At 70.1% G+C, this 25,541-nt stretch overlaps 2 protein-coding genes across 3 annotated transcripts; one reads left to right on the plus strand and one right to left on the minus strand.

The window, feature by feature from the left end:
• Positions 1–4,081: 4,081 nt before the first annotated feature.
• NOS3 (nitric oxide synthase 3) lies at positions 4,082–16,305 on the plus strand. Its single transcript, XM_032705822.1, has 26 exons — positions 4,082–4,180; positions 5,176–5,307; positions 5,700–5,848; positions 6,075–6,237; positions 6,315–6,406; positions 6,476–6,617; positions 6,886–7,025; positions 7,572–7,746; positions 8,198–8,299; positions 8,789–8,983; positions 9,395–9,468; positions 9,553–9,697; positions 9,836–9,940; positions 10,044–10,111; positions 10,204–10,320; positions 11,025–11,199; positions 11,329–11,458; positions 12,057–12,135; positions 12,472–12,659; positions 13,301–13,479; positions 13,805–14,015; positions 14,273–14,360; positions 14,605–14,726; positions 15,153–15,301; positions 15,892–16,086; positions 16,165–16,305. Exons 1-26 carry the CDS (start codon positions 4,082–4,084, stop codon positions 16,285–16,287), a joined length of 3,537 nt encoding a protein of 1,178 aa, XP_032561713.1. The 3' UTR covers positions 16,288–16,305.
• A 466-nt stretch (positions 16,306–16,771) lies between these two features.
• Positions 16,772–25,236, minus strand: ATG9B (autophagy related 9B). 2 transcript variants are annotated; one of them, XM_032705813.1, is made up of 15 exons: positions 25,140–25,236; positions 23,437–23,575; positions 23,173–23,216; positions 22,984–23,048; positions 22,748–22,906; positions 22,261–22,402; positions 20,653–21,401; positions 20,391–20,544; positions 19,722–19,901; positions 19,286–19,531; positions 19,009–19,217; positions 18,337–18,439; positions 17,599–17,695; positions 17,339–17,469; positions 16,772–17,043 (listed from the first exon to the last, which is right to left on the minus strand). In XM_032705813.1, the coding sequence occupies exons 2-14, from the start codon at positions 23,570–23,572 to the stop codon at positions 17,354–17,356; spliced, it is 2,400 nt and encodes a 799-aa protein (XP_032561704.1). In that variant the 5' UTR covers positions 23,573–23,575; positions 25,140–25,236; the 3' UTR covers positions 16,772–17,043; positions 17,339–17,353. The 2 variants fall into 2 exon arrangements, with proteins under 2 accessions (XP_032561704.1, XP_032561694.1); XM_032705803.1 differs by having other exon boundaries at positions 23,437–23,600.
• Between the last annotated feature and the right edge of the window lie 305 nt (positions 25,237–25,541).

The following is a 25,541-nucleotide window of genomic DNA, read 5'->3' on the forward strand; positions in this document are numbered from 1 at the left end:
CGGGGGGTCCCGCTGCCCTTGAGCCAAGGACGGCGGCGCTCCGGGGGGCCCGGGGGGGGCCCTCCCCGGCCCGGAGCCGCCGGGCGCGGACCCCGCCCGCCCGGAGCGGGGCCGCGGAGCCGGGGGGGGCCCGGGGGGCCCGGAGGGGGCGGCGGGGCCGGGCCCCCCCCCGCTCTACCCGCCCGGTGCGCGCCGCGCCATCGGCCTTATTTAGTCACGGAGCGGCCGGGGGGGACCAGCCCCCGCCCCGCGCGCTCGGCGCCGCTCGGGGCGGCTCGGGCAGGCTCGGAACGGCTCGGCTCCGTTCGGAACGGCTCGGCTCGGCCCGTTCGGCCCGGTTCGGCCCGGTTCGGCTGAGCTCGGCGGGGTTCGGCCCGGCCCGGCCCGGTTCGGCTGAGCTCGGGAGGACTCGGCTGGGTTCGGCGCGGTTCGGCTGGGCTGAGTTCGGCTGGGCTCGGCTCGACCCGGCGCCGTTCGGCTGGGCTCGGGCGGGTTGGGCCGGGCTGGGCTGAGGCTGGGGCGGGCTGTGCTGGGCCGGGCTGTGCTGGGCTGGGCTGTGCTGGGCTCGGTTCAGCTCGGCTGTGCTGGGCTCGGTTCGGCCCGGCCCGGCCCGGCGGGCGCGGCGGGCGCTGCGTGTTGACAGCCGGGCCCGGGGGCGGGGCCAGCGCGGCCGCAGCCAATGGCCGGGGGGGGCCCGGGGACCCCCCGCCCCGCCCGGCCCGGGGGCGCGAGCCGTGCCGGTGGCCACGCCCACCGAGTGACCACGCCCATGGCCCCGCCCACGGATCACTGTGCCCCCCCCCCATCGCCCCGGGGACACCCCGGACCCCCCTTCTGCAGCGACACAGGGGGCACCGGGGGACACCGGGGGACACAGGGGGACACCGGGACATGGGGACATGGCGACACGGGGCACCGGGTCACGAGGACACAGGGACACCGGGACGCGAGGACACCGGGACATGGGGACACCAAGACACGGGGACTGTGGGATACAGGGCCAGTGAGACACTGGAACACCGGGAGATGGGGACATGGGGTCAGTGGGGCCGTGGCAGAGCCTCCAGGCACAGCCCCAGCCGCGTCCTGTCAGGAGCCTCCCAGGCCCAATCCTGCCATCCCGGCCCAGTCCCCTTCCAAGTACCAGTCCCAGTCCTTGTCCCAGTCCCAATCCTGATCGAATCCTAATCTCAATCCTAATTCTAGTTCCAGTCCAATTTAGTCCTGGTCCCACTCGCAGTCCTGTCCTGTCCAGTCAAAATCTCAGTTCCAGTTCCCACCTAGTTTCTATCCAGTCCAGTTCTGGTCCCAGTCCCAACCTCAGCATAGTCCTGCCTATCTAGTCCAAAACCCAGTTCCATTTCCAGTCCAGTCCAAGTTCCAGTTCTGGTTCTGGTCCTAGCCCTAGTCCACTTCCAGACCAGTCCAGTCCCTTCCCAGTCCAACCCAATCCCATTCCAGTCCAAGCCCAAATCCAGTCCAATCCTGGTCCCAGGCACAAAGATCAGTCCCAGTCCAGTCAGGGTCCCATCACTGTCACAGTCCAGCCTAATCCCAGTCTCAGTCCCAGTGCTGGTCCCAGTCCCAGTCCAGTCTCACTGCAGTCCAGTCCAGTCCTAGTCCCAATCCAGTCCTAATCTCAGTCCTGGTCCAAGTCCAGTCCAGACCCAAGTCCCTGTGCCAGTTCGGTCCAGTCCCAGACCCAATCCTGATGCTGGTCTGGGTGCCGGTCCCAGTTCCAGTTCAGTTCCAGTCCCAGTCTGAGTTCCAGTACCAATCCCAGTTCCAGTCCAGTCCCAGTCCTAATCCCAATCTGTCCCGATCCCAGTTCTAGACCCAACCCCATTCCCAGTCCAGTCCTAGTTCAAATCTCACTCCCAGTCCCATTTCAATCCCACACAGTTAATTCCTGGTTCCAGTCTAGTCCTGGCCCTAGTCCGGTCCCAGTCCCGTTTCATCCGAGTTCAATCCCCGTCCCAGTCCCCTCCCAGTCCCGCCGCCCCCGGGCTCTGTCCCAGGTGCTGAAGCTGTCGCCGGCCTCGACTCGGCTCCGCCGCTGGGCCGCGACCGCGGGGACCGACTGGACCCGACCGGACCAACCGGACCCGAATGGACCGACCGGACCCGAATGGACCGACCGAACCAGCTGGACTGACCGGACTGACCGGAGCCGACCAGACCGACAGGACCGACCGGCCCCAACGGCTTTGAATGGACCCGAACAGACCCACTGGACCCAAACGGACCTGAAAGGACCTGACCGGACCGACCGGACCCAAATGGACCCACCAGACCCCAGCGGACCCGCCAGGCCCGAGCGGACTGGAATGGACCGGCCGGACCACGCGGAGCTCAGCCGAGCCGGGCGGGGGGGCTGTGGGGCTGTAGGGCTGGGGGACACCGTGCGCTGCAGGGGACACTGTGGGGTACGGGGGAGGGCTGGGAGGGAGGGGGGTCTGTGGGGCAGGACAAGCTCTGACCCCTCCAGCTCCCCCCTGTCCCATGGCCCAGTCCCCGCCCCCGCGGGCAGGACAGCCAATCGGATGGGCGCTCTGCCGTGACGGACAGGCCGGCCCCGCCCCCCGGGGATGGGCAGGGAACACCCTGGGGCCGGGGGGGCAACCCGGGACCCCCCCGGGCGGGATGATCGACCCCCACTCCCCGTTCGGGGCCGGGGCCGCCCCCTCCGTGCCCCCCCCGGCGGTCCCCGGGACGTTCTCCCTGGTTCGCCCCCCCCGCCGTGCCGCGGCCCCCCCGCGCCCCCCGGTCTCCCCCGCCCCGCAGGAAGGAACCGCCTCGCCGGCACCGGGCGCGGTTTCCCGTCGCTGCGGGAGCTGCGGGCCGAGCCCCCCGCGAACCTCCGGCGGGACCCCCCCGCCGGGACCCGGGTGACCCCGCACCCCTCCGCACCCGAACAGCGCTCCTGCCCCGGGGTCCCCGCACTCGCGACCCCCGGGACCCCCGCCCCACTGCGGGGTCACCGCGCGACTGCCCCGCCACAACTGGGGTGACGTCCCCCCACCCCGTGCTGCTCCCCAGAGTGCCCCCCAAGGCAGGGTTAGGGGGTGCACCCCCCGTTCGCAGGGTGTCGCACCCCCCGTTCGCAGGGTGTCCCACCCCCAGGAGTGGGTGCCTATCCGGGGGTCCCCGGGAGCGCCCGGCGCGTCAGTGGCCGGAACTGGGTGGAAGCGGCGGGAAATGGGGGGGTCCCGCCGGACATCCGCCCCACGGATGGCCCGGGGGGCTGGGAGGGCCCCGGACCCCCCGGAGCACCCAACTACCCGGCAGAGAGCACTGGGGGGGCGCAGTTTCCTGAGGTCGGGATGGGGGTCCCTGCCACCACCATGGCCCCACAAGTGCTGCGTGTGTCCCCCTCGGGTGCCATGTCCCCTCCACTGTCCTATGGGTGCGGTGTCCTCTCTCTGGGTGCCATCACTGCGTCTCCAAGGTGCCAGGCTCCCCCCGGTGCCATATGTGTCCCCAAGCGCCATCTATCCCCCCCAGTGCCATGTCCCCATCAGCTCCATGTGTGTGCCCCATGTGTGCCCCATCTCTGCCACAGTGCCGGGTCCCTCCAGTGCTGTGTCCCTCCTGGGTGCAACGTGTACCCCCAAGCTGCCATTTACCCTCCCCGGGTGCCACGTGTCTCCTTAGGGCCCTGTGTGCCCCCAAGTGCCACGTATGCCACCCAGTGCCACGCCACCTCCAGTGCTGTGTCCCCTCGGTGCAATGCGGGTCCCCCATGGCCCCCCCAGTGCCATGCCCCCCTCATGGGTTCCGTGTTCCCCACTCTGGGTGCCATCGCTGCTTCCCCATGGCCACGTACCGGGGTGCCGGGGGTCACATTGGGTCCAAAGCCCCCCGGTGGGGTCCCCAGTGTGTCCCACACGGTGGTGGCAGGGGCGGGGCGGTGGCGGTGGCTCTGGAGGTGACGGAGGTGGCAGTGGAGGTGACGGAGGTGGCAGTGACGGTGGCGGTGGCGGTGCCCATTGTGCGCGGGGCGGGGGCGTCGCGGCCCCGTCACCACTTCCCCGGGCCGGAGGAAGCGGGAAGCGGCCGCTCCCGGCTCAGAGGGGCCGCGATGGGGAACCTGCCGGGGGTCCTGCCCGGGGCCCCCCGCGCCTGCCCCGGCCTCGGCCTCTGCTCGCGCCCGCGCGGCCCCGCGCCCGAGGACCCTCCTGTCACCGCTGCCATCGCCGCTGTCACCGAGCCCCCCGGGTGGGTGTCCAGGTGGGATGGACGGGGTGGGATGGGACGGGATGGACGGACGGGGCCCCGGGGCATCGGTACCCCCCCTGCCGCGGCCCCGAACCTGGACGGGGACCCCCCTCCTGGCTCCCGGGCACATCCCCGCACGGCCGGAGCCCACTGGAGACGTGTCCCCGCTGGGGAGGTGTCCCCGCCGTGGAAGTGTCCCCAACAGGGTGGCACGACTGGGTCACCGGGGCAGGACGCGATGCCCACCGGCAGCACAGCCCCGCTCCCACTGCCCGTGGCACCACGCCAGTGTCCCCTGTCCCACGGCGTGGCCCGGGCAGCCCTTGGGACCCGCTGGGGTGCACTGGGATGGGTTGGATTTGGGGAGGGGGACATATGGGGAGGGGGTGCGTGGTGTCGGGTGAGGATAGAGGCGTGGGGATCCTCAGGAGGTGTGGGTACTCCCAGGAGGTGTGGGGACCCCCAGCCCAGTGGGGACGGGGATGGGAACGGGACAGGAGGTGTGTCCCCCCCGGTGGCCCGGAGCCCGCTCTGACTCATGGCCATTGTTCACACTCGCACGAGGGCCAGGAACGCCCCGCGCCTCCCCATCCTCTGACCCCCTCAACTCCTGACCCCTCCGGCTCAGTCCCGTCTCCTGTTCCCCCATCCCCTAGATCCCTCTTCGGCTCAGTCCCCCCATACCCTGACCCCCAAACTGCTGCCTCCCCAGTTCGGCACCCCCCACCCTCTGACCCACCCCAGCCCTTACCCTCCCCCCCTCCCCATGGGGCTGAGCCGGGGGCTCAGGACACCCCCAGCAGCAACAGGGGTCGCGGAAGTCCCCACCCCACCCCGCCCCGCTTCCCTCGCCCGTGCCCCGGGGGTCGCAGCCCCCTCAGACTGGGCCCCACACCCCGGGGAGGTCCCGGAGTCGGAACCGTGAGAGCCCCCCCGTCCCCTGCGACCCCCGGGCAGGGCTCAGGGGTGTCCCGTGCCCCCCCCAGCCCGGCGCCCGCTCACCCGGCGGAGCCCCCGCGCTTCGCCCGCCTGAAGAACTGGGAGACGGGGAGCATCAGCTACGACACGCTCTGTGCCACCGCGGGGCAGGTGCGGGGCCGGGGGCGCGGGGGGCGCGGGGGGTGCGGGGATGGGGGATGGGGACGGGGGTGGGGCTGGGGGTGCCAAGATGGGGGGGCGCAGGGATGGGGGCACAGGGATGGAGGTTGGAGGGTGTGGGATGGGGTGATGGGGTGCGTGTTGGGGGGCAGATTGGAGGGGCAAAGTGAGGGGGCAGGGTTGGGGGGAGTGCAGGTTTGGGGGGTGCAGGGCTGGCGGGGGGTTGTGGGGGGGATTCCAGGACGGAGATTTGTCCCGGGGGTGCGGTTTGGGGAGTGCCGGGATGACAGACACGGGCGAGGGGCTGTGGACGGGGATGCTGGGACGGGGGTTCTGTCCCGGGGGTCCGGGCAGGCCCCCGAGTCACACGGTCTCCCCCCCAGGAGCTGCCCTGCTCGGGGCAGCGCTGCCTGGGGTCCCTGGTGCTGCCGCGGCCGCTGCCCACCCCGATCCCCGAGGGGATGCGACCCCCCGAGGAGCTGCTGGAGCTGGCCCGGGACTTCATCACCCAGTACTACGTGTCCCTGCGGCGGTGAGCAAGGGGCAGTCCCTGTCTCTGGGGGTGCTGAGGGTCCCCCCCACAGGGGGGATGTAGATGCAGAAGCTGTGGGAGGTGGTAGTGTCTGGGGGTGCTGGGGGTGTCCCTGTGTCTCTGGGGGTGTCCCTGTGTCTCTGGAGGTGCTGGGGGTGTCCCTGTGTCTCTGGGGGTGCTGGGGGTGTCCCTGTGTCTCTGGGGGTGCTGAGGGTCCCCCCCGCAGGGAGAACTCCCCGGCACACACGCAGCGGCTGCGCGAGGTGGCTGCGGAGATCGAGGCCTCGGGCTCGTACCGGCTGCGGGAGCCCGAGCTGGCCTTCGGGGCCAAGCAGGCCTGGCGGAACGCGGCGCGCTGCGTCGGCCGCATCCAGTGGAACAAGCTCCAGGTGCGACCCCACCCCTGGGACCACGCCCACCACGACCCGTGGGGGCACCGACCACACCCCACCCCGTCCCCCCACAGGTGTTCGACGCCCGGGACTGCGCAGGGGTGGGGGAGATGTTCAGCCTCCTCTGCTCCCACATCCAGTTCGCCACCAACCGCGGCAACATCCGGTGAGTGCCCTCCCGGCCCCCCGACCCCCGTTGCCAGAGGGGGTCTGTGACGGCCCCCGATCCCCCCAGGTCTGCCATCACCATCTTCCCGCCGCGGGCACCGGGACGGGGTGATTTCCGCATCTGGAACCCGCAGCTGATCCGCTACGCCGGGTACCGGCAGCCCGACGGCTCCGTGAGGGGCGACCCCGCCAACGTGGACATCACCGAGGTGGGGCACCCCTGGGCCCCCAGACCACCCTCATCCCCCCTCTATCCCCTCTCCATCCCTCCCTTCATCTCCTCCTTCACCTCTCTGTCCCCCCCTCCACATCTCCTCCAAACCCTCTCCATCCCTTCATCCTCACTCCATCCCTCCTCCAGCCCCATCTCCTCATGCCCCCTCCATCCTTCCTCATCTCCCGCTCCATCTCCCCCCCAGTTCCCGTGTCCCTGGACTCCCCTGCCTGGTGACCCCCCTGACACTGTCCCCCCCCCAGCTCTGCATCCAGCACGGCTGGACCCCCGGGGGGGGCCGCTTCGACGTGCTGCCGCTGCTGCTGCAGGGCCCCGACGAGTCCCCCGAGCTCTTCCCGCTCCCCCCGGAGCTGGTCCTCGAGGTGCCGCTCCAGCACCCCACGTGAGTGGGGCTGTGACCCCCGGGGCCCCCCTGGCCAGGGGACCCCCGGGACACCCCTCTGGGCTGAGAGCCAACGGGGTCGTTCCTGGAGAGGGAATAGAGGGGATGGAGGGGATGAGAGGGGATGGAGGGGGCATGGAGGTTGGGACCCCCGCAGGGGACGTGGGGCTGTTGTGGGGCTGATCCCATCCCTGACTGGGATACCGAGCTGCTGATCCCCTCCCTGGCTGGGATACTGGGAAACTGCCCCCTTCCCGGGCTGGGATGCTGCGATTCTGGTCCCTTCTGTCACTGGTCTACTGGTCTGCTGGTCTCCTCCTTGCACGGGATACCGGGAGTCTGGGTTGCCGACCTCCTCCCGGGCTGGACAGTGGGATATTGGGATGCTGATCCTCTCCCTGACTGGGATACTGGTCTGCTGACTCCCTCCTTGGCTGGGTACTGGGATACTGGGGTGCAGGTGGGATGGGGGACCCAGGGTGGGGCCAGCGTGGGGCAGACGTGGGTCCCTGAGGGTCCAGCTGCAGCCCCCCCGTGCCCCCCCAGGCTGGAGTGGTTCTCGGAGCTGGGGCTGCGCTGGCACGCGCTGCCAGCCGTGGCCAACCTGCTGCTGGAGATCGGGGGGCTCGAGTTCCCCGCGGCCCCGTTCAACGGCTGGTACATGGGCACCGAGATCGGCTCCCGCAACCTCTGCGACCGCCACCGCTACAACGTGCTGCCCGTGAGACCCCCGCACCCCCCGCACCCCCTGGGACCCCACCAGAACCTCCCCAGCACCCCCCGGGACCGCATTGGGACCCCCCAGGACCACTCTGGGACCCCCCCCCAGGACCTGACTGGGACCCCCTGGCACAGCCCGGGACCTCACTGGGACCACCCCTGGTGCTCCCCAGCACCCAACCGGGACCCTTCTTGGGACCCCCTGGGACACCCCAAGGACTCCACTGGGAACCTACTGGGAACCTTTGGGACCCCCCACTGGGATACCCCAGGACCCACCAGGACCCTCCAGGATCTCCTCTGGGACCTCCCCTGGAACCCCATTTGGACCCTTGGGCCAAGCTCCCGTGGGACCCCTCTGGGACCCCACAAGGACTCCACTGGCTGACACCCTCTGGCTGAGCCCCCTGCCCGACCCCCCCAGTGACCCCCCCCTTGATTGCCCCCCACAGGAGGTGGCCCAGCGCATGGGGCTGGACACGGGGACCAGCTCTTCCCTCTGGAAGGACCGGGCGGCCGTGGAGGTGAACGTGGCCGTGCTGCACAGCTTCCAGGTGGGACCCCTGCCGGGACCCCCCCAGTGCCGTGACCCCCCCAGTGCCGGGACCCCCCCCAGTGCTGGGACCCCCCAGTGCCAGGGCAGCTCCCAGAGCCAGAACCCCCCTGTCAGGACCTCCACACTGCTGAGACCCTGCCCTCAGGACTCCTCCACTGCTGCACCAGGGGGACCCCCACACCTCCGTGACACCCCCCACTGTGTCATGGGGAACCTCCCACCGCCACGATGCTGAGACCCCCACAACTCCAGGACCCCCTCACTGTGTCATGGGGAACCTCCCACCGCCACGATGCTGAGACCCCCACATCTCCCAGATCCCCACACTGTCATGCCAGGGGGGCTCCCACAGAACTGGGACCCCCATCACCAGTCACACAGACCCCCCCGCTGCCACACTGCCATGGGGGACACCATTCCCTCCCAGAACCCCCAGCCCCTGTCCCTGCGGGTGGCCCAGGTGCCCACTGCCCCCCTGTCCCCGCAGGTGGCCCAGGTGACCATCGTGGACCACCACGCGGCCACCGAGTCCTTCGTGAAGCACCTGGCAGCGGAGGGGCGGGCGCGGGGGGGGTGTCCCGCGGACTGGGCCTGGATCGTGCCCCCCCTCTCGGGCAGCCTCACCCCCGTCTTCCACCAGGAGATGGTCAACTACCAGCTGCGGCCCACCTTCCGCTACCAGGTGGGACCCCCTCCCCACAGCCCCCAGGACATGCCACAGCACCTCTCAAGCACCCTGTGGGACCCCCACGGCACCAGCTGAGGGTCTCCCTGTCATGGTTTGAGAGCCCCAAAAATCCAATTCCCTAGTCCAAGCCCCCTCCCACATCTCAACTCAGTGTGAGATGGATTTTCCAGACACCACCACACTCCCTCAGGCCCCTCAGGACTCCTCCAGCCCCCCCACGACCCCCTAAGCTCCCTCTGCCTCCCCAGCTCCCCACACAACCCCACGACCCCCAGTTCCCCCTATGACCCCCGGCCCACTATTCGCTACCAGCTGGGTCCAGCCCCACAGCCCCTTGACCCCTCTGCCCCCCAACCAACCCCCCCATGGCCCCTCTGCCCCATAACCGCCCCCTCCCCCCCGCAGCCCGACGCCTGGAAGGTTTACGTGTCCAAAGGCACCACCGTCACACGGAGAAAGACCTTCAAGGAAGTGGCCAAGTAGGTGAATCCCGCGATCCCAAGGATCCCACAGGAATTCTGGGATCCCACGGTGATCTCATTGTGATCCTGGGGATCCCACAGTGCCGTCAAGATCTCGGCCAAGCTGATGGGACAGGTGATGGCGCGGAGGGTGAAGGCCACCATCCTCTACGCCACCGAGACTGGGAAATCCCGGACTTACGCTTGGAATCTGTGCCAGCTCTTCCGACGAGCGTTCGATCCCAAGGTTTGCAAGGAAAAGGCGGGAATTGGGGCGTCTCCCCTCACCCAAACCCCCTCCCCTTGGCCAAAGGCGAGGGTGAGCGGAGACACCGAGTGAGAGGATCCCATCGTGGAGGGATCCCAATCCTGGAATTCCACGAAGGTGCTGTGCATGGACGAGTACGACGTGGTGGCCCTGGAGCACGAGACCCTGGTCCTGGTGGTCACCAGCACGTTTGGGAACGGGGACCCTCCGGAATGTGCCGAGGTTGGGATGGGATTGGGATAGGGATGGGATGGGGATGGAATTGGGATAGGAAAGGCACTGGGAAGGGGTCTGGATTTGGGGTTGAAATTCTGTCCCCCCCCAGAGCTTCTCCAAGGCACTGATGGAGATGACATCGCCGTACACCGGCACCTCCCAGGCGGAGCCGCCCATGTGAGCACCGGGGGGGCTCGGGGGTCCCTGCTGGGACCAGGGGCTGGGGCAGGACCCCCCCAACCCCCTCTCACCTCCCTGACCCCCCCCAGGAGCTACAAGCTGCGGTTCAACAGCGTCTCCCAGTCCGACCAGCTCGTGGCCTCCTGGAAGAAGAAGCGGCGGCAGCTGAGCAACACGGACAGTGCCGGGACCCTGGGAGCCCTGCGGTACCACGGGCACGGGATGGGCATGGGATGGGCATGGGAGGGGTATGGGATGGGCATGGGATGGGCATGGGATGGGTATGCTGGGAGCCCTGCGGTACCACGGGCATGGGATGGGCACGGGATGGACATGCTGGGAGCCCTGCCGTACTGGGGCCATGGGGGTGGGCCCTGGGATGGGCATGGGATGGGCATGGGATGGGCATGCTGGGAGCCCTGCGGTACTGTGGGCACAGCAGGGGCACGGGAGGGGCACGGCAGGGGCATGCTGGGAGCCCTGCTGTACTGGGGCCATGGGGGTGGGCCCTGGGATGGGCATGGGATCGGCATAGCCACAGGTATGGCGACAGGGACCGGGATGGGGACGGGCACCCCACCCCCACCCCTGTGTGTCCCCGCATTCCTTGAGTATCCCACCCCCTCCTTGGGTGCCCCCACCCCCACCATCCCTGCATGCTGAGCATTCCCTGCTCCCCCCCCCTTTGGGTGCCCACCCTATCCCTGAGTACCCCTCGTACCTAGGTACCCCCCATCCCTGGGCACCTCACATCCCTGGATGCCCCCTGTCCCCATCCCTGGGTGTCCCCTGTCTCCTTACCTGGGCACCCCACCATCCCTGGCTCCTCCCAGCGTCCCTGGGCACCCCACACCGTCATCCTGCGTGCCCAAGCCCCGGCTCTGAGGACCCTGCCCCCTCCCTCCCCCAGGTTCGCGGTGTTCGGGTTGGGGTCCCGGGCGTACCCCCACTTCTGCGCCTTCGCACGGGCCGTGGACACGCGGCTGGAGGAGCTGGGGGGGGAGCGGGTGCTGCCCCTGGGCGAGGGCGACGAGCTGTGTGCCCAGGAGGAGTCGTTCCGCACCTGGGCACGCCAGGTGTTCCAGGTACGGGGCTGGGGGGCCGGGAGCAGTCATTCCACACCTGGGAACACCTGGAGTTCCAGGTATGGGGGTCTGGGGGGACCCACCAGCCCCCCTCCCTTGGTGCCCACCGTGTCCCCCCCGTGCCCCCAGGCTGCCTGTGAGACCTTCTGCGTGGGGGACGGGCCGGGGGGGGCCGAGGAGCTGTTTGCCCCCCCGCAGGGCTGGAAGCGCCAGAGGCACCGGCTGGTGCCACAGCCCCAGGCCACCGAGACCCTGGCTGGTACTGACCCCCCGGCACCCCCTGGCACCCCCAAGGACCCCCCAGCCCTCTGCATCACCCTCCAGCTGCCACCAGCATCTGCCCCATGGCCCCCCCGGGACACCCCACAGCAACAGCCCCCTCCGAGCACCCTGTGGGACCCCCTCACACCCCACAGCTCTGGGGGTCACCCCACAGCCACCCTCCAGGGACTCCTTCAGCCCCTTCGTGACCTCCCCAGGATCCCTTGGCACCCCCCCAGCCCTCCTGTCACCCCATGACTCCTCAGCCCCCCGTGTCCCCCCACGACCCTGAAGTCTCCCCAAGTCCCCCCACATCCCCCCAAACCCCTGTTCTTCCCCAGCTCTCTGTGACTCTCCAGTCCCCCTCTGACCCCTCAGCCCCCCATATTCCCCAGTCCCACATGTGTCTCCCTGTGCCCCTTTGTGTCCCCCCATGCATCCCCAGCCCCCCCACGCCCTCCAGTGCCTCCCCATGACCAACCAGTTGCCCCATGACCACCAGCCCCCCGTGTCCCCCCCAGCTCTCCGTGTCCCTCCCACACATCCCCAGCCCCCCGTGTCCCCAGCCCTCCCATGATCCCCCCCGTGCCCCCCAGGACTGTCCCACCTGCACAAGCGCCGGGTGTTCCCCTGCTCAGTGCTGTCTGTGGAGAACCTGCAGAGTGAGGAGTCCAGGTGAGACCCCCCCGGACAGTGACACCCATCTCAGGCCCCCCCACTCCCGGGACCCCCCTACCCTGAGACTCCCCCAACCCTGGACACTCATTCCAGGACCCCAGTTACTGGGAACCTCCATCCCTGGACCCCCCCCCCCCCCAAAACCCTGGGTTTCCCCAACCTTGGGCCCCCCCATCCTCAGGGCCCCCATCCCTGGGACTCCCCAATCCCAGAACCCCCCCACCCCCGGGCCCCCCCATCTCCAGACCCCCCCGCACCCCACAGCCCCCCATCCCTGGGACTTTCACCCCCCGTGTTCCACCCCCGCCGCGCTGACCCCCCCGTGCCCCCCAGCCGGCAGACGCTGCTGGTGCGGGTGGGCTGCGAGGGGCAGGAGGGGCTGCGGCACCTGCCCGGGGACCACCTGGGCGTGTTCCCCGCCAACCGCGAGGAGCTGGTGCGGGGGGTCCTGGAGCGCGTGGAGGACCCGCCGCCCCCCGAGCAGCCGCTGGAGCTGGAGAGCCGCGACGGGGACCCCGCGGGTACGGGAATGGGGACACAGGAGGGGTGGGGGAAACTCACTGGTACGGGAATGGGGACACAGAGCTGATGGGGGAACCCCGCGGGTACGGGGAGGGGGACACAGAGGGGATGGGGACACGGGAGGGATGGGGGAACCCCGCCGGTACGGGAATGGGGACACAGAGGGGATGGGGAAACCCCGCCGGTACGGGGAGTGGGACACAGAGGGGATGGGGACACAGGAGGGGTGGGGGAACCCCGCCGGTACGGAGCGGGACGGGGGGAGGAGGGGGGACCGGCATTACGGACCGAGACGGGGGGACAAGGGGGACCCCGCCGGTACGAGCAGGGGCTGAGGCTTGGGAAGGAGCTGGGAAAGGGGAAAGGGTCGGGGAAGGAGAGGAGGAGGAAGAGGAAGGGTATGGGGAAGGGGCTGGGAAAGAGGAAAGGAGAAAGAGTTGGGGAAGGGGCTGGGAAGGGGGCTGGGAAGGGGACTGAGGACGGGGAAGAGGAAGGGGCTGGGGCTGACGCAGGGGCTGGGGAGGAGGAAAAGGAAAAAAGGAAGAGAAGGTGCTGGGGAGGGGCAGGAGGAAGAGGAAGGGGCTGGGGAAGTGGGGGAGGGACAGGACAGGACTGAGCACCCCTAACCCCCCCCCTGCAGGCGGGTCCCCCCCCGGACCACGCTGGGTGGTGCAGCCGCGGCTGCCCCCCTGCACCCTGGCCCAGGCCCTCACCTTCTACCTGGACGTGGCGGCCCCCCCGACCCCGCAGTTCCTGCAGCTCCTGGGCTCGCTGGCGCGGGACCCCGCGGAGCGGGAGCGGCTCCAGCGCCTGGCGCAGGTGAGGGGCGTCACCCCCGGGGACGGGGGCTGGAGGAGAGGGAGGCTGGGATGCTGGGATGTTGGCCCCGTCCATGGCCGGATACTGGGATGCTGGGATGCTGATCCCGTCCCCAGCTGGGATGCTGGGATGCCACCCTGCCAAGGTGACTGCTGGTCCCTTTGTCTGGGTGCTGGGTGAGTGTCCCAGACTGGGTCCCCGTGTCCCGGCCGTGTGCCCGGAGTGGGGTCCCAGCGCTGTGCCGTGTCCCCGTGTCCCGGCCGTGTGTCCGGAGTGGGGTCCCAGCGCTGTGCCGTGTCCCCGTGTCCCGGCCGTGTGCCCGCAGGACGCGCGGCTGTACGAGGAGTGGAAGTGGTTCCGGTGCCCGACGCTGCCGGAGGTGTTGGCCGAGTTCCCGTCCGTGGCTCTGCCGGCCGCGCTGCTGCTCTCCCAGCTCCCGCTGCTCCAGCCCCGCTACTATTCCATCAGCTCCGCGCCCGGCGCCCACCCGGGCGAGATCCACCTCACCGTGGCCGTCGTCACCTACCACAGCGAGAGTGAGCGGGGACAGGGACGGGCACGGGGCCGTGGGGGCTTCCAGGGCATCTCCGGGGTCCTCGGGGCCCCTCCAGGGTTCCCAAACCATCTCCAGGGTCCGCAGAGCATCTTCAGGTCCTCCGTCCGCCAGCCCCGCCCGGGGAGGGGGGGACAGGGGGTGTCCCCAGCCCCTCCGCGGGGGGGGGTGTCTCTCTGGGGGGCTGTCCTTTGGGGTGCCGCCTGCCGCAGCCCCCACAGACCCTCCCGGTCCCCACAGACGGGCAGGGCCCTCTCCACTACGGCGTCTGCTCCACGTGGCTGGCGCGGCTGCAGCCGGGGGACACGGTGCCCGCCTTCATCCGGGGGTAAGGGACTGTCCCCCCGGACCGCCTGCCTGCCCCCCCCCGCTCCCTGCCCGCTCTCCCTGTGGCCCCTCTGCTCCCCTGCCTGTCCCCCCGCTCGTCCCCCTACATGTCCCTGCCCGCCCCCGCTCCCCCCGACTACATTTCCCGGCATCCCCGAGCAGGGGTCGGTCCCGGGGCTCCCCCGGGTCCCGCCGCCGCCCGCTGGGTTGGTCCGGGTCCCCCCGGTGACACCCTCACCGTGCAGGGCCCCCTCGTTCCGGCTGCCGCCCGCCCCCGACACCCCCTGCATCCTCGTGGGACCCGGCACCGGCGTCGCGCCTTTCCGGAGCTTCTGGCAGCACCGGCTGCACCTCCTGCACACCGAGGGTGGGGACAGGGGTGGGGCTGGGGGACAGGGCTGGACAGGGGGAACAGGAGAACACAGGGACAGGGGAGGGCTGGGGACAATGGGACATGGCGAGGGGCAGGTGGAGGGGGGACTTGGGGAGGGGGTACATGGAGATAGGGACAACGAGGGCATGGGGGACGGGGGAAATGGGGATGGGGGGGACAAGGGGGACACGGGGATGGGGGGCACAGGAACACAAGGTCATGGTGGCACTGGGATGGGGGACAAGGGGCGTGGGGACTCTGAGCATGGTGTTGGGGATGTGGGGACACGGGGAAGGGGATGGAGGCCCGGGACATGGGGATGGGGTGATGTGGGGATGCAGGGACGGGGGGGAGTAGGGCTGCAGGGTATGGGGACACGGGCACACAGTGTGCAGGGAGCCAGGGACACTCTCCCCACAGGTGTCTCCCTGGGCCCCATGGTGCTGGTGTTCGGGTGCCGCTCGTCTGCCCTGGACCACATCTACTGCGAGGAGATGGAGCAGGCGCGGGAGCAGGGGGCCCTCAGCCAGGTGCTCACGGCCTTCTCCCGCCAGCCCGGGACCCCCAAGGTGTGACGGGGACAGGGGTGGGATGGGAACAGGATGGGGACACACTGGAGTAAGGATGGAGCTGGGGAGGGGGTGTGACAGGGACGGGGACAGAAATGGAGGGGATCCATGGTCAGGCACTCACAGCTTTCTCCTGCCAGTCCAGGACCCACAAAGTGTGACAGGACAGGGATGGGATGGGGACAGGGAGGGGATGAGGACAGGATGGAGGGGCCCCTCAGCCAAGGTGCTCATGGCCTTCTCCTGCCAGCCTGGGACCTCCAAGGTGGGATGGGGACAGGGACAGGATGGGGACAGGGATGGAGCTGGGGAGGGGACTGTGATGGGGACAAGGACATGGATGAGATGGGGATAGAAATGGAGGGGACAGGGATCAGTGGGTGACACAAGGCCAGGGATGGAGGAGAGGAAGAGAGGGGCCAAGGACACACATGGGGACAGGGACAGGATGGGGACACAAAGGCACGAAGGGAGGAGGGGCTGGGGAGGGGGATGAGGACAGAGACAGCACACAAAGTGTCGGGGTGGGGAGGGGGACCTGGGGCCAGGCTGGGTGGTGCCAGGTGCCATCGGCCCCACGGTGTCCCCAGACCTACGTGCAGGACGTGCTGCGGGCACAGCTGGCAGCCGAGGTGCACCAGGTGCTGTGCCAGCGCGGGGGCCACATGTACGTGTGCGGGGACGTCACCATGGCCACCGAGGTGCTGCAGACCGTGCAGCACATCCTGGCCCAGGAGGGAGACATGACGCTGGGGCAGGCAGGGGACGTCATCAGCGAGCTGAGGGTAAGGGCTGGGACCCCACGGGGACCCCACGGGGACACCACGGGGGACCCTGGCCCTACTCTGACACCCGTCCCGCAGGACAAGAACCGCTACCACGAGGACATCTTCGGGCTGACGTTCCGCACGCAGGAGGTGGCCCTGCGCATCCGCAGCCAGTCCTTCTCCCTGCAGGAGCGGCGCCCGCCGGGCCCGGCGCCCTGAGTGGGGACACGGGGGACACGGGGGACAGGGGGGACACGGGGGTCCCTGCGGCTGAGCCCCCCGTCCCGCCACCCCCCAGTAAAGGTTTTAGTTTTGATACCCCGGCCTGGCACTTTGGCTCCTGCGGTGGCTCTGGGGAGGGGACGGGTTCTGTGGCACCTCTGAGGTCACCTGTCCACACTCAGGACATGAGAGGTGGGAACTAGGGGGGTGGAGGGGACACGGCCGTGCTCTGGCCACGAGGAGTGAGGGCACACGGCCAAGGTCCCACGGCTCCCAGGGGTGGGCAACGGTGGGACGGGGGACACGGCCAGGGCCCTGTGGCTCACACCTGTGCAGCTGCAGGTGAGTGGCCCCACCCCAGCAGCACTCCTGCCACCTGCCCACGCACCCCAGTGTCACCCCCAAACTGCCACGGCCCCGTCCATGGCATCGTCCTCCCAGCTCCCCCCAGCCCACCCCCCAAGCAGACAGGGGGCACAGCCCCTCTGTAAACCTTTATTTCAGCTGGTGCCCAGGGCACCGTGGGAGGCACCAGCCCCGTGCACCCCCCTAAACACAGCACCTGGGGGGGCCCCTCGCAGCACCCCCGGCCCCACGCCACAGCACGGGCACCAGGGACACCCCAAGTGGGGGGCTCCCACGGGCAGGGCCCCCCAGGCAGCACAGTGGGCACAGCAAGCCCCCCACTGCAGCCACCCCACGCCCACAGCAGCTCCCCTGGCACCTCTGGGGGGTCTCGGCACAACCAGGGCCCTGTGGAGGGAATGGGACATCAGTGGGGATCCCAGAGTGGGGACCCTGGCAACTGGGGACCCCGGCACACATGGCAGCCAGACCTTGGTGAACCTCAGCCCTGGGGGTCTCTCTGTCCCAATCCGGGGGGTCTCTCTGTCCCCAGCCCTTGGGGTCCCCATGTCCCATCTCCAGGGGGTTTCCATGTCCCAGTCCCAGGAGTCCCCATGTCCCCAGCCCTGGGGTCACCGTGTCCCACCCCACGGTCTCCCTGTCCCCAGCTCCGAGGGTCCCCAGCCCCCCTGCCCCCACTCACCAGAGCCGGGTCCGGCTACGTCATCGTCATCGTCTCCTCCTCCTCCTCCTCCTCCTCCTCCTCCTCCTCCTCCTCCTCGGCCCACCCGCCCAGCGGCATCTCCCGCAGCTGCGAGGCCCGGGCAGCCGAGCCTGGGGGGCACAGGGCAGGTCAGGATCCCTGGGACCCCCCCGCGGCCCCAGCTCGGGGCTCAGCCCTGCGGGGGGAGGGTTGAGCAATGTCCCCCGGCCCCCTGAGCCCCCCGCATGGGCAGTGCTCACCTGTGGTCACGAAGAGGGGTTTGGGTGTCCCCATGGTCACCCACCCCCCCGCGGGCTGGGGGCCGGGGCCCTGCGGCTGCTGCTGCTGCTGGTGGAGCTGGGGGGGTGGGAGGAAGGGTCAGAGCCCCCCCGGCATAGCAGAGACCCCATATTAGTGCTCAGAGCCCCCCCAGAGACAGAGCCCCCCAGCACGGTGGGCAGAGTCCCCCAGAGGCAGCCAGAGCCCCCCAGAACAGCACTGCTCCCCCATGTTGGTGGTCAGAGTCCCCCCAGTATTGATGCTCTGAGCCCCCCACCATAGCAGAGCCCCCAGTAGTGGTGCTCTGAGCCCCCCACCGTATTGGCACTCAGGGCCCCTCCATGACAAGCTGCCTCCCCATGGGGCAGTAGGGAAGGGGTCCCCGAGCCCATGACACCCCTGGCCACTGAAGGGGTGGTAGAAGGGGGACATGGGTGACACTGGCCACGGGGCCTCGTTCCCAGTGCCCCATCTGGCAGTGGTTTTGGGGTCCCGGGCCAAAAACGGGGGGGGGGGGCTGTCACCCCCTGGGGCAATGTGAGGGGGCAGCCTGGAACAGGGCTGGGCACAAGGAGCAGGGGACAGGGACAAGGGATGAAGGACAAGGGATGTGGGACAGGTGGCAGGGCCAGGCAGGACCCCCCGGGGATGAGGGCAGAGCAGCTGGACAGTGACACTCGGGTGGGCAGGGGGATCCCGGGGGACCCCAGGGGACACACCTGGTGCAGGTAGATGGCGTGGAGGCTCATCTCGGCCGAGGCCACCTCAGCCAGCAGCGCCGAGCGGCTCAGGCTGCGCAGCCGCGACTCGCTCAGCGCCGGCCTGGGGGCCACGGGGGGGCGATGTGACACCCCCACCACAACATCCCTCTTCACCACGACACCCCCGAACCGTTGTGACAGCCCCCTCCCTACCACGACGCTCCCCCGGGCCTCGACAGGTATGACCCACCACAACACTCCTCCCCACCACCCCCTCCCTACCGTGACACCCCCTCCCCGCCGTGACACCCCCGGGTCACTGTGACACCACTCCCTGCCGTGAAAGCCCCTCCACGATACCCTCTCCCCCCCATGACACCCCTGAGCCGTGACACCCACCCCGCCACGACACCCCCTGTGACATCTCTGAGCCACCGCGACGCCCCGTCCCCACCGCGACAGCCCCTCCCCTCCTTGTCATGACGCCCCTTTCCGCCACGACCCCCCCGTCCCCACCACAACACACCCTCCCTGCCGTGACACCCCCTTCTTGACGCTTCCTCCCCCCTGTGATGCCCCCTCTTCATCACAACACTCTTCCCCTCCGTGACACCCCCTCCCCACCGTGACCCCCCTCCCTGCCGCCACACTCCTCCCCAAAGCCCCCTCCCCACGCCCTCCCGTCCCCACCTCTCCTCGGGGCTCAGGTGCTCTCCCGGGCTGTCGGGGGCTCCGCGCCCCTGCCCGGGCAGGGGTGTGCCCGGGGGGGTCCCCAGGGGGGTCCTCAGGGACGCCAGCAGGCTGGCGGTGGCGCTGGCCGTGCTGCAGGGCTGCCCGAAGCGGAGGTCCCGGGCCACCAGCCCGCTGGCCATCAGGACACTGGCCACCAACCCCTCGGGCTGCGGGGACACGCATCAGGGGGGGACCCCAAAACACCCCGCAGCCCCCCCAGACCGCCCCCACTCACCGCCAGGGCCGAGTCCTCGGACAGGAGGGACGCGGCCAGCGGCCCCTCGGCCAGCAGGGGCCGGGCGGGTGGCGCGGTGGCCGCGTCGCGGGTCACCTGCGCGTGCAGGTGGCCGAGGAAGCGGCGGGCGGGCGGCGGCGGCCGCCACCGCGGGTTGCTCAGGGCGAAGCGCATCAGCGACAGCTCCGTCTTCCCGTGCTCCGCCTGGCGCTCCGGGGGGGCCTCCGTGTGACCCCCCGATAGCCACTGCGGGGACGGGGACGTGGGACACCCGACACGGGACCCCTCACCCCAATCGCCCACTACGGGGGTCCTCTGTGTGCCCCCCAGGCACCCACTGCAGAGACAGGGACACGGGACACCCCGACACGAGTCCCTCTGTCCCGGGACCCCCCACCCCCGGCCTCCCCCCGCCCCGGGCCGCCCCGGGCCCCACCTGGGGGTTGCCGTGGTGCCGCACGTCCAGCTGCGCGAAGGAGCAGATGTCGCCCACCCCGGCCACCTCCACCGTGAAGTTGCGGAAGAAATCCACGATGTCGAGGGCGCGGGGGGGGAACGCGAAGATGAGGATCAGGGGGGTCACGAGGGGGCTCAGCAGCTCCTCCAGGATGAAAACCTGCGTGGGGGACAGGGGAGTCGAGGGGGTCCCGGCAAGGGGGTTCCGGGGTGGGAAGTACTGCGGTGGGAGGTCCAGGGTGGGGGTCCCACGGAGTCGGTCTCGGAGAGGGTAATCGTGACCCACTGGGGAGGGGGGTCTCGGGTGCAAGAGGTCTTAGGGCAGTGGGTCCCGGGGTGGGGGTACTGGAGATGGGGTGTCCTTAGGTGGGAGGGTCTCCGGGTTAAGGGGTCCCAGGGTGGGGGATTCCAAGGCATGGGGGTCCTGGGATGGGGAGTCTTGGGGCAGGAGTGTCCTGGCATGGGAGATCCCGGGGTGGGGGGTTCTTGGAAAGGGAGCTCCCAGTCTGTGGGTGTCCCAGGGACGGGGGGTCCCAGGGTGGGGGATCCTGGGACAGGGAACTCCCAGTCTGTGGGGTCCTGGGGGAGGGGAGTGGCAGAGAGGAGGGTCTAGGGAGGAGGGTCTCGTGGCAGGGGGGGCTGCACCCACCGCCTTGTACTGGAAGAGCTGTGCCATCTCTGCGCGCGTCTCGGCGCGGCCGGCGCGGCCCTGCCAGTGCTCGGGCAGGTAATGGACGTGCGCCAGGACCCGCTGCAGCAGCTGCTCGGGGCACCACACCGAGTGCTCGTCAGGGATGAAGGACCTGGTAGTGACAGGGGGGGTCCCACCTGAGCCCCCCCGCCCACCCGGCACGGCACCGAGCGGCACAGAGCCCGGCACGCCCACCGCGACCGCCAGTCCCAGCACCCACCTGGCCACGGTGACCACCAGCCCCAGCAGCGTGATGGCCGTCAGGATGTGCTGCACCGTCAGCACGTCCTCGTCGTACACGGTGAGGACGATGAGCACGGCCAGCACGGAGCCGGCGAAGAAGCCGACGTGCCGGGCCAGCACGGCCAGCAGCGGGCTGCTGAACGAGTCCATGTACTTGGTGGCCGGCGCGTGGCCGCGGCTCAGCCGCGCCTGCAGCTCGTGGCCCAGCTCGTTGAAGTGCCGCAGGTAGTGGCGGGCGTAGAGCGACCAGCGGCGCGCGCCCAGGCTGCCTGGCGCCCGCTTCAGCCCCTCGGCGTAGCTGAAGAAGGCGAGGAGCAGGCGCCAGCCCAGCACGCAGGGGCACAGCGCCAGGTTGGCCACCCCCAGCAGCACGGCCGCCCGCGCCAGCCCCCGCGCCAGCGCCCGCCGCGCCCCCGCCCGCTTCACCTGCGGCCGCAGGCTCCAGGTGTTCTGGAAGAGCGCGGCCGGGCCCCGGAACAGCAGCAGCTCCAGGTTGAACTGGAGGCCGCGCGTGAGGAAGACGACGGGGCCGAGCAGCGGGAGGTGGAAGTGCACGGGCAGCAGGGACTTGTTGACCATGGCCACGGTGTAGTTGCGGAAGCGCAGGATGCGGTGGTGGATGTCGAGCTCCGTCAGCTCCCGGCGGGGCACACACAGGGGCTGGCGCCGCTGCAGCGCCAGCAGCCGGGCCTGCACCGACTGCCAGCTGTGGTTACACAGCTCATCCTGGGACAATGACACGGGCGTTGGCACTGGTGTGGCACGGCGTGGTGCAGCACGGCACGGCGTGGCTCAGCATCGCCTGCCAGCTGTGGTTGCACAGCTCCTCCACTGACAATGGCAGTGATTGGCACTGGTGCTCCATGGCACAGCTCAGCACAGCACAGCAGCACGTGGCACTGCTCAGCACTGCGCAGCACAGCATGGCACTGCTCAGCACCGTGTGATACAGCTCAGCACGGCACAGCCCAGCACCACACAGCACCAGCGTGGTTCAGCATGACATGGCACATCTCAGCACCACGTGCCAATGGCACGGTTCAGCACTGCATGGCACAGCTCAGCATGGCACAGCCAGCACCATACAGCATGGCATGGCATGGCTCAGCATGGCACAGCCAGCACCACACAGCATGGCATGGCACGGCTCAGCATGGCATGGCACGGCTCAGCATGGCACAGCCAGCACCACACAGCATGGCATGGCACGGCTCAGCATGGCACAGCCAGCACCACACAGCATGGCATGGCATGGCTCAGCATGGCATGGCACAGCTCAGCATGGCACAGCCAGCACCACACAGCATGGCATGGCACGGCTCAGCATGGCATGGCACGGCTCAGCATGGCACAGCCAGCACCATACAGTACGGCATGGCATGGCTCAGCATGGCATGGCACGGCTCAGCATGGCATGGCACGGCTCAGCATGGCATGGCACGGCTCAGCATGGCACAGCCAGCACCATACAGTACGGCATGGCATGGCTCAGCACGGTAGAGCTCAGTGCCACGTGTCACCACATGGCACAGTCCTGACCCCAGCCCATCCCCGGCCCTCCCCAGCCCCTCCAGCCCCCACTCACAGCGGGGATGCCGAGCGCTCGGATGTAGAAGCTCCGGATCTCCCAGTAGCCCACGAGGCGCCGGAGTGCCGTGACCAGGCGGCACAGCCAGACCATGCCCGCCAGCACCAGCAGGAACAGCAGCCACCCACTGCCACGGAGCCTGTGGGGACACAGATGTCACCAGCGCCACCAACTCCCCCATGGTCACCTGCTGCCAGGGAGTCTTTGGGGACACGTGTGTCACCAGTGCCACTGGGACCCCCCACGTTCATGCCAGCAGGCCCAGCAGCCACCTGCTGCCACGGAGCTTGCTAGGGGCACACGTCACCCACAGCCCGGGACCCGACTGGGCCACACCAGCGGCACTGAGACCCCCACGTGGCCATGCCACCAATGCCAGCAGGGACAGCAGCCACCCGCTGGCACACGTGTCACCTGCAGTGCTGGGACCCCACGTGTCACCCACAGCACTGGGCCTTGCCCAGCCCCCCGTGGCCCTGCCCACCTGCGGGCGCACTGCGGGGCGGGCAGCACGGCGTCGGGCAGCGTCACCTTGGTGTGCTCGGGGACGTGGCTCTGGTTCAGGGGGCGGGTGGCAAACAGGACGTCGTAGTCGACGCAGCACAGCAGGAACGTGCTGAAGGTGACGACGAACAGGAACTGCCTGGGGGGCAGAGGGGTCACGAGATCCTCGTGTCAGGTCCACGCAGCACCGTGTGCTGACAACGAGGTGTCACTTACACCAGCTCCAGGACATCTGAGAGTACGACGCAGGCGAAGCCGTTCCTCTGGTGGAAATGGTAGATGTAGGGGGGGTTAAGGAACCTGTGAGGGTGTGACAGACCCCACTGTGCCATTCCCCCATTCCCAGGGTCCTCCCATGTCCCTCCGTGTTCCCCCATAGCGCCACCAAGGGCTGTGCCAGGATATTTTGGTGAAGAAACTGTCCAGGTCCTTGATGTGGTGCCACGAGTCTGTGGGGGGAAACACATGGGGGGGTCAAGTGGGAATGGGGTATGGACCCCCCAGCCTGGGACCCCCACCTTGGGAGCCATGGCTGGGACTGCCCTGAGACCCACAACCCCCACCTGGGACCCACAAACCTCCTCACCTGGGACTCATAACCCCCCCCACCTGGGACCCCCAGACGGCCCACGGGGACCCCTGGATCCCCTGCTGGGTGGGGCCCAGTACCTGTTGGCCCCTCGGTGACGTGCAGCAGCAGCTCCTCCTCATCCTCGCCCGGGGGCGAGTCCTCCTCGCAGTCCTCCAGCCGCTGGTATTCCCGGTATTCCGGGTACTCCGGGTCCTTCTCTCCCTGCTCTGCCATCACCTGCGGGGACACCCGTCGGCACCGGCTGCCGCGGTGGGGCGGCCGTGGGGCAGGTTTGGGGACCGGAAATGCCGCTGAGGTCCCGCAGCGTCACCGGCATGCCCCAAATTCGGGTGCCCTGAGCTGGCCCCGGCCTCGGGCAGGTGACACTACGGGTGACACCGCAGGTGCCACTAACCTGTCCTGTCCCACCGGCTGAACCAGTGTCAGGGCCTGCCATGACCCCGCGGGGTCCCCCGGGACAGACCCCCCCTGCCCAGCCCGAGGGACCTCAATTGACCCCCCATGCTGTGCTGCCCCCCGCAGTCTGCGTGGGGGGAGCCCCCTCCCCATGGACCCTGTACCCACAGCCCCCACATCCCTCATCTCCATAGACCCCCTCTCCACGGTCCCCTGTACCCACAGCCCCCCACCCCACAGACCCCCTTTCAGTGCCAAGGGGCAGCAGCCGGGAGCGGGACCAGCTCAGAGCCAGCCCTCTGTCCCAGTGGCCTCTCAATGCGCTGGGGACCCCCTGCCCGGGAGAGGACGGGACTCCCCGCTGGGGCAGGGCAGGACCCCACACCCTCGGGACAGGATCACCCCCCAGAGCAGGGGAACCCCCAGCCCCCAAGGGGAGGACAGGACTCCAAACCCTTGGAGGGGACCGTCACCCCCGTGGTGACCCCCTCCCCTCCGCACAGGATGGGACCCCCACCCCTGGAGCAAGACAGGACCCCCAACCGCGGAGCACGAGGGGACCCCCCCGGCCCCCCGTCCATTACCGCCGCCCCCGCAGCCCCGCGCGTCACCTCCGTCCCCCGCGGTGGCCGCAGCCGGTGTCCGGCCAGGCCGGTGTCCGCAGGTGACACCGTCCGGCCCCTCCTGTCCGGGGTGACTCACGGCGCGGGGCCGCGGGGCCGGTACGGCGGGAGGGACGCGACCCCCGCCTGTGCAACACCCCCCTGGGGACAGCGGCCGCGCCCCCCGGGATCGGGTGTCCCGGCGGGTGACACCGGCACGGCCCGTCCCTGCCCCGCACCGGACGGCCAAAAATACCCGCGGGGCCCGAAAATAACCCGAGACTGTAAACAGTGGGGGGGCAGGGGAGACCCCCGGGCGGGGGCCGGGCAGCCGGGACCCCCCCGGTGTCAGGGGACACAGCCCAGGGGACACGGCACCCGGGGGACACGGCGGCCCCAGGCAACGGCCCCGGTGACCCTACCAGGACACAGCTCTGTCCTCGCAGCGGCACCTTGTCCCACGGGGACCCCTGCGACCCGCGTGGGGACACAGCAGGGTCACAGCCCCACGGTGACACCCCCACGGTGACACGTGACCCAAAGGTGACACACGGCTGCCCCGCGGGGACATGGGCGCGGCACGCCGGTGACCCCCGGGACTGACCCGGACCCCCTGGGCTCACACGTGGGGATTCGGGCACCGCCACATCTGCCCCGGTGTCCTCGTGTCCCCCGGCGTGGGGACCCCGGGAAGGAGGGGGGGTTTCCCCGCACCGGGGACGGCGGGGCTCTGCCACCCCCCGTCCCCCCCGTCCCCGTCCAGTGTCCGCGTCCCGCCTCACCTGGTGGCCGCTCGGTGCTGGCTCGGTCCCCGCCGTGCCCGCCGCTGTCCCCGCCGGTGCCGGGCGCTCACGGGGCCCCGCGCCCGCCCCGGGTCCCGCCGCCGGCCATGGCCGCACCGGCAGCGGCCCCGGGGGGCGGAGGGGGGTCCCGGTGGGGGTCCCGGTGCGGGTCCGGGGGGTCCGGGGGCGGCCCCGAAGAGGGCGGGGGTGCAGGGACCAGGAGCTGGAGGGGTCGGGGTGCGGAGCCCGGGGAAGGGCCCGAGGGGCTGGTGCGGGGCCGGGGCTGGTGGGGCCGGCGCAGGGCCCGGGCCGCGGTGTTTGGGGCTCCGCCCGCCCGGGGCCACCCCAGGACCGCCCCCCCCGCCCCCGGTTCCACCCCGGTCCCTCCCCGTGCCGCCCCCG

Source organism: Chiroxiphia lanceolata, chromosome 1, assembly GCF_009829145.1.
Source record: "Chiroxiphia lanceolata isolate bChiLan1 chromosome 1, bChiLan1.pri, whole genome shotgun sequence".
Taxonomy (NCBI): domain Eukaryota; kingdom Metazoa; phylum Chordata; class Aves; order Passeriformes; family Pipridae; genus Chiroxiphia; species Chiroxiphia lanceolata.

Coding starts and splice junctions, on each gene's coding strand:
- ATG9B (XM_032705813.1), bottom strand. CDS start 23,572: ATGGCAGAGCAGGGAGAGAAGGACCCGGAGTACCCGGAATACCGGGAA. Junction 23,217..23,436: donor CGTCACCGAGGGGCCAACAG/GTACTGGGCCCC, acceptor TTCCCCCCACAG/ACTCGTGGCACCACATCAAG. Junction 22,403..22,747: donor GCCCCGCAGTGCGCCCGCAG/GTGGGCAGGGCC, acceptor GTGTCCCCACAG/GCTCCGTGGCAGTGGGTGGC.
- NOS3 (XM_032705822.1), top strand. CDS start 4,082: ATGGGGAACCTGCCGGGGGTCCTGCCCGGGGCCCCCCGCGCCTGCCCC. Junction 6,618..6,885: donor CCAACGTGGACATCACCGAG/GTGGGGCACCCC, acceptor TCCCCCCCCCAG/CTCTGCATCCAGCACGGCTG. Junction 14,016..14,272: donor CGTCACCTACCACAGCGAGA/GTGAGCGGGGAC, acceptor CGGTCCCCACAG/ACGGGCAGGGCCCTCTCCAC.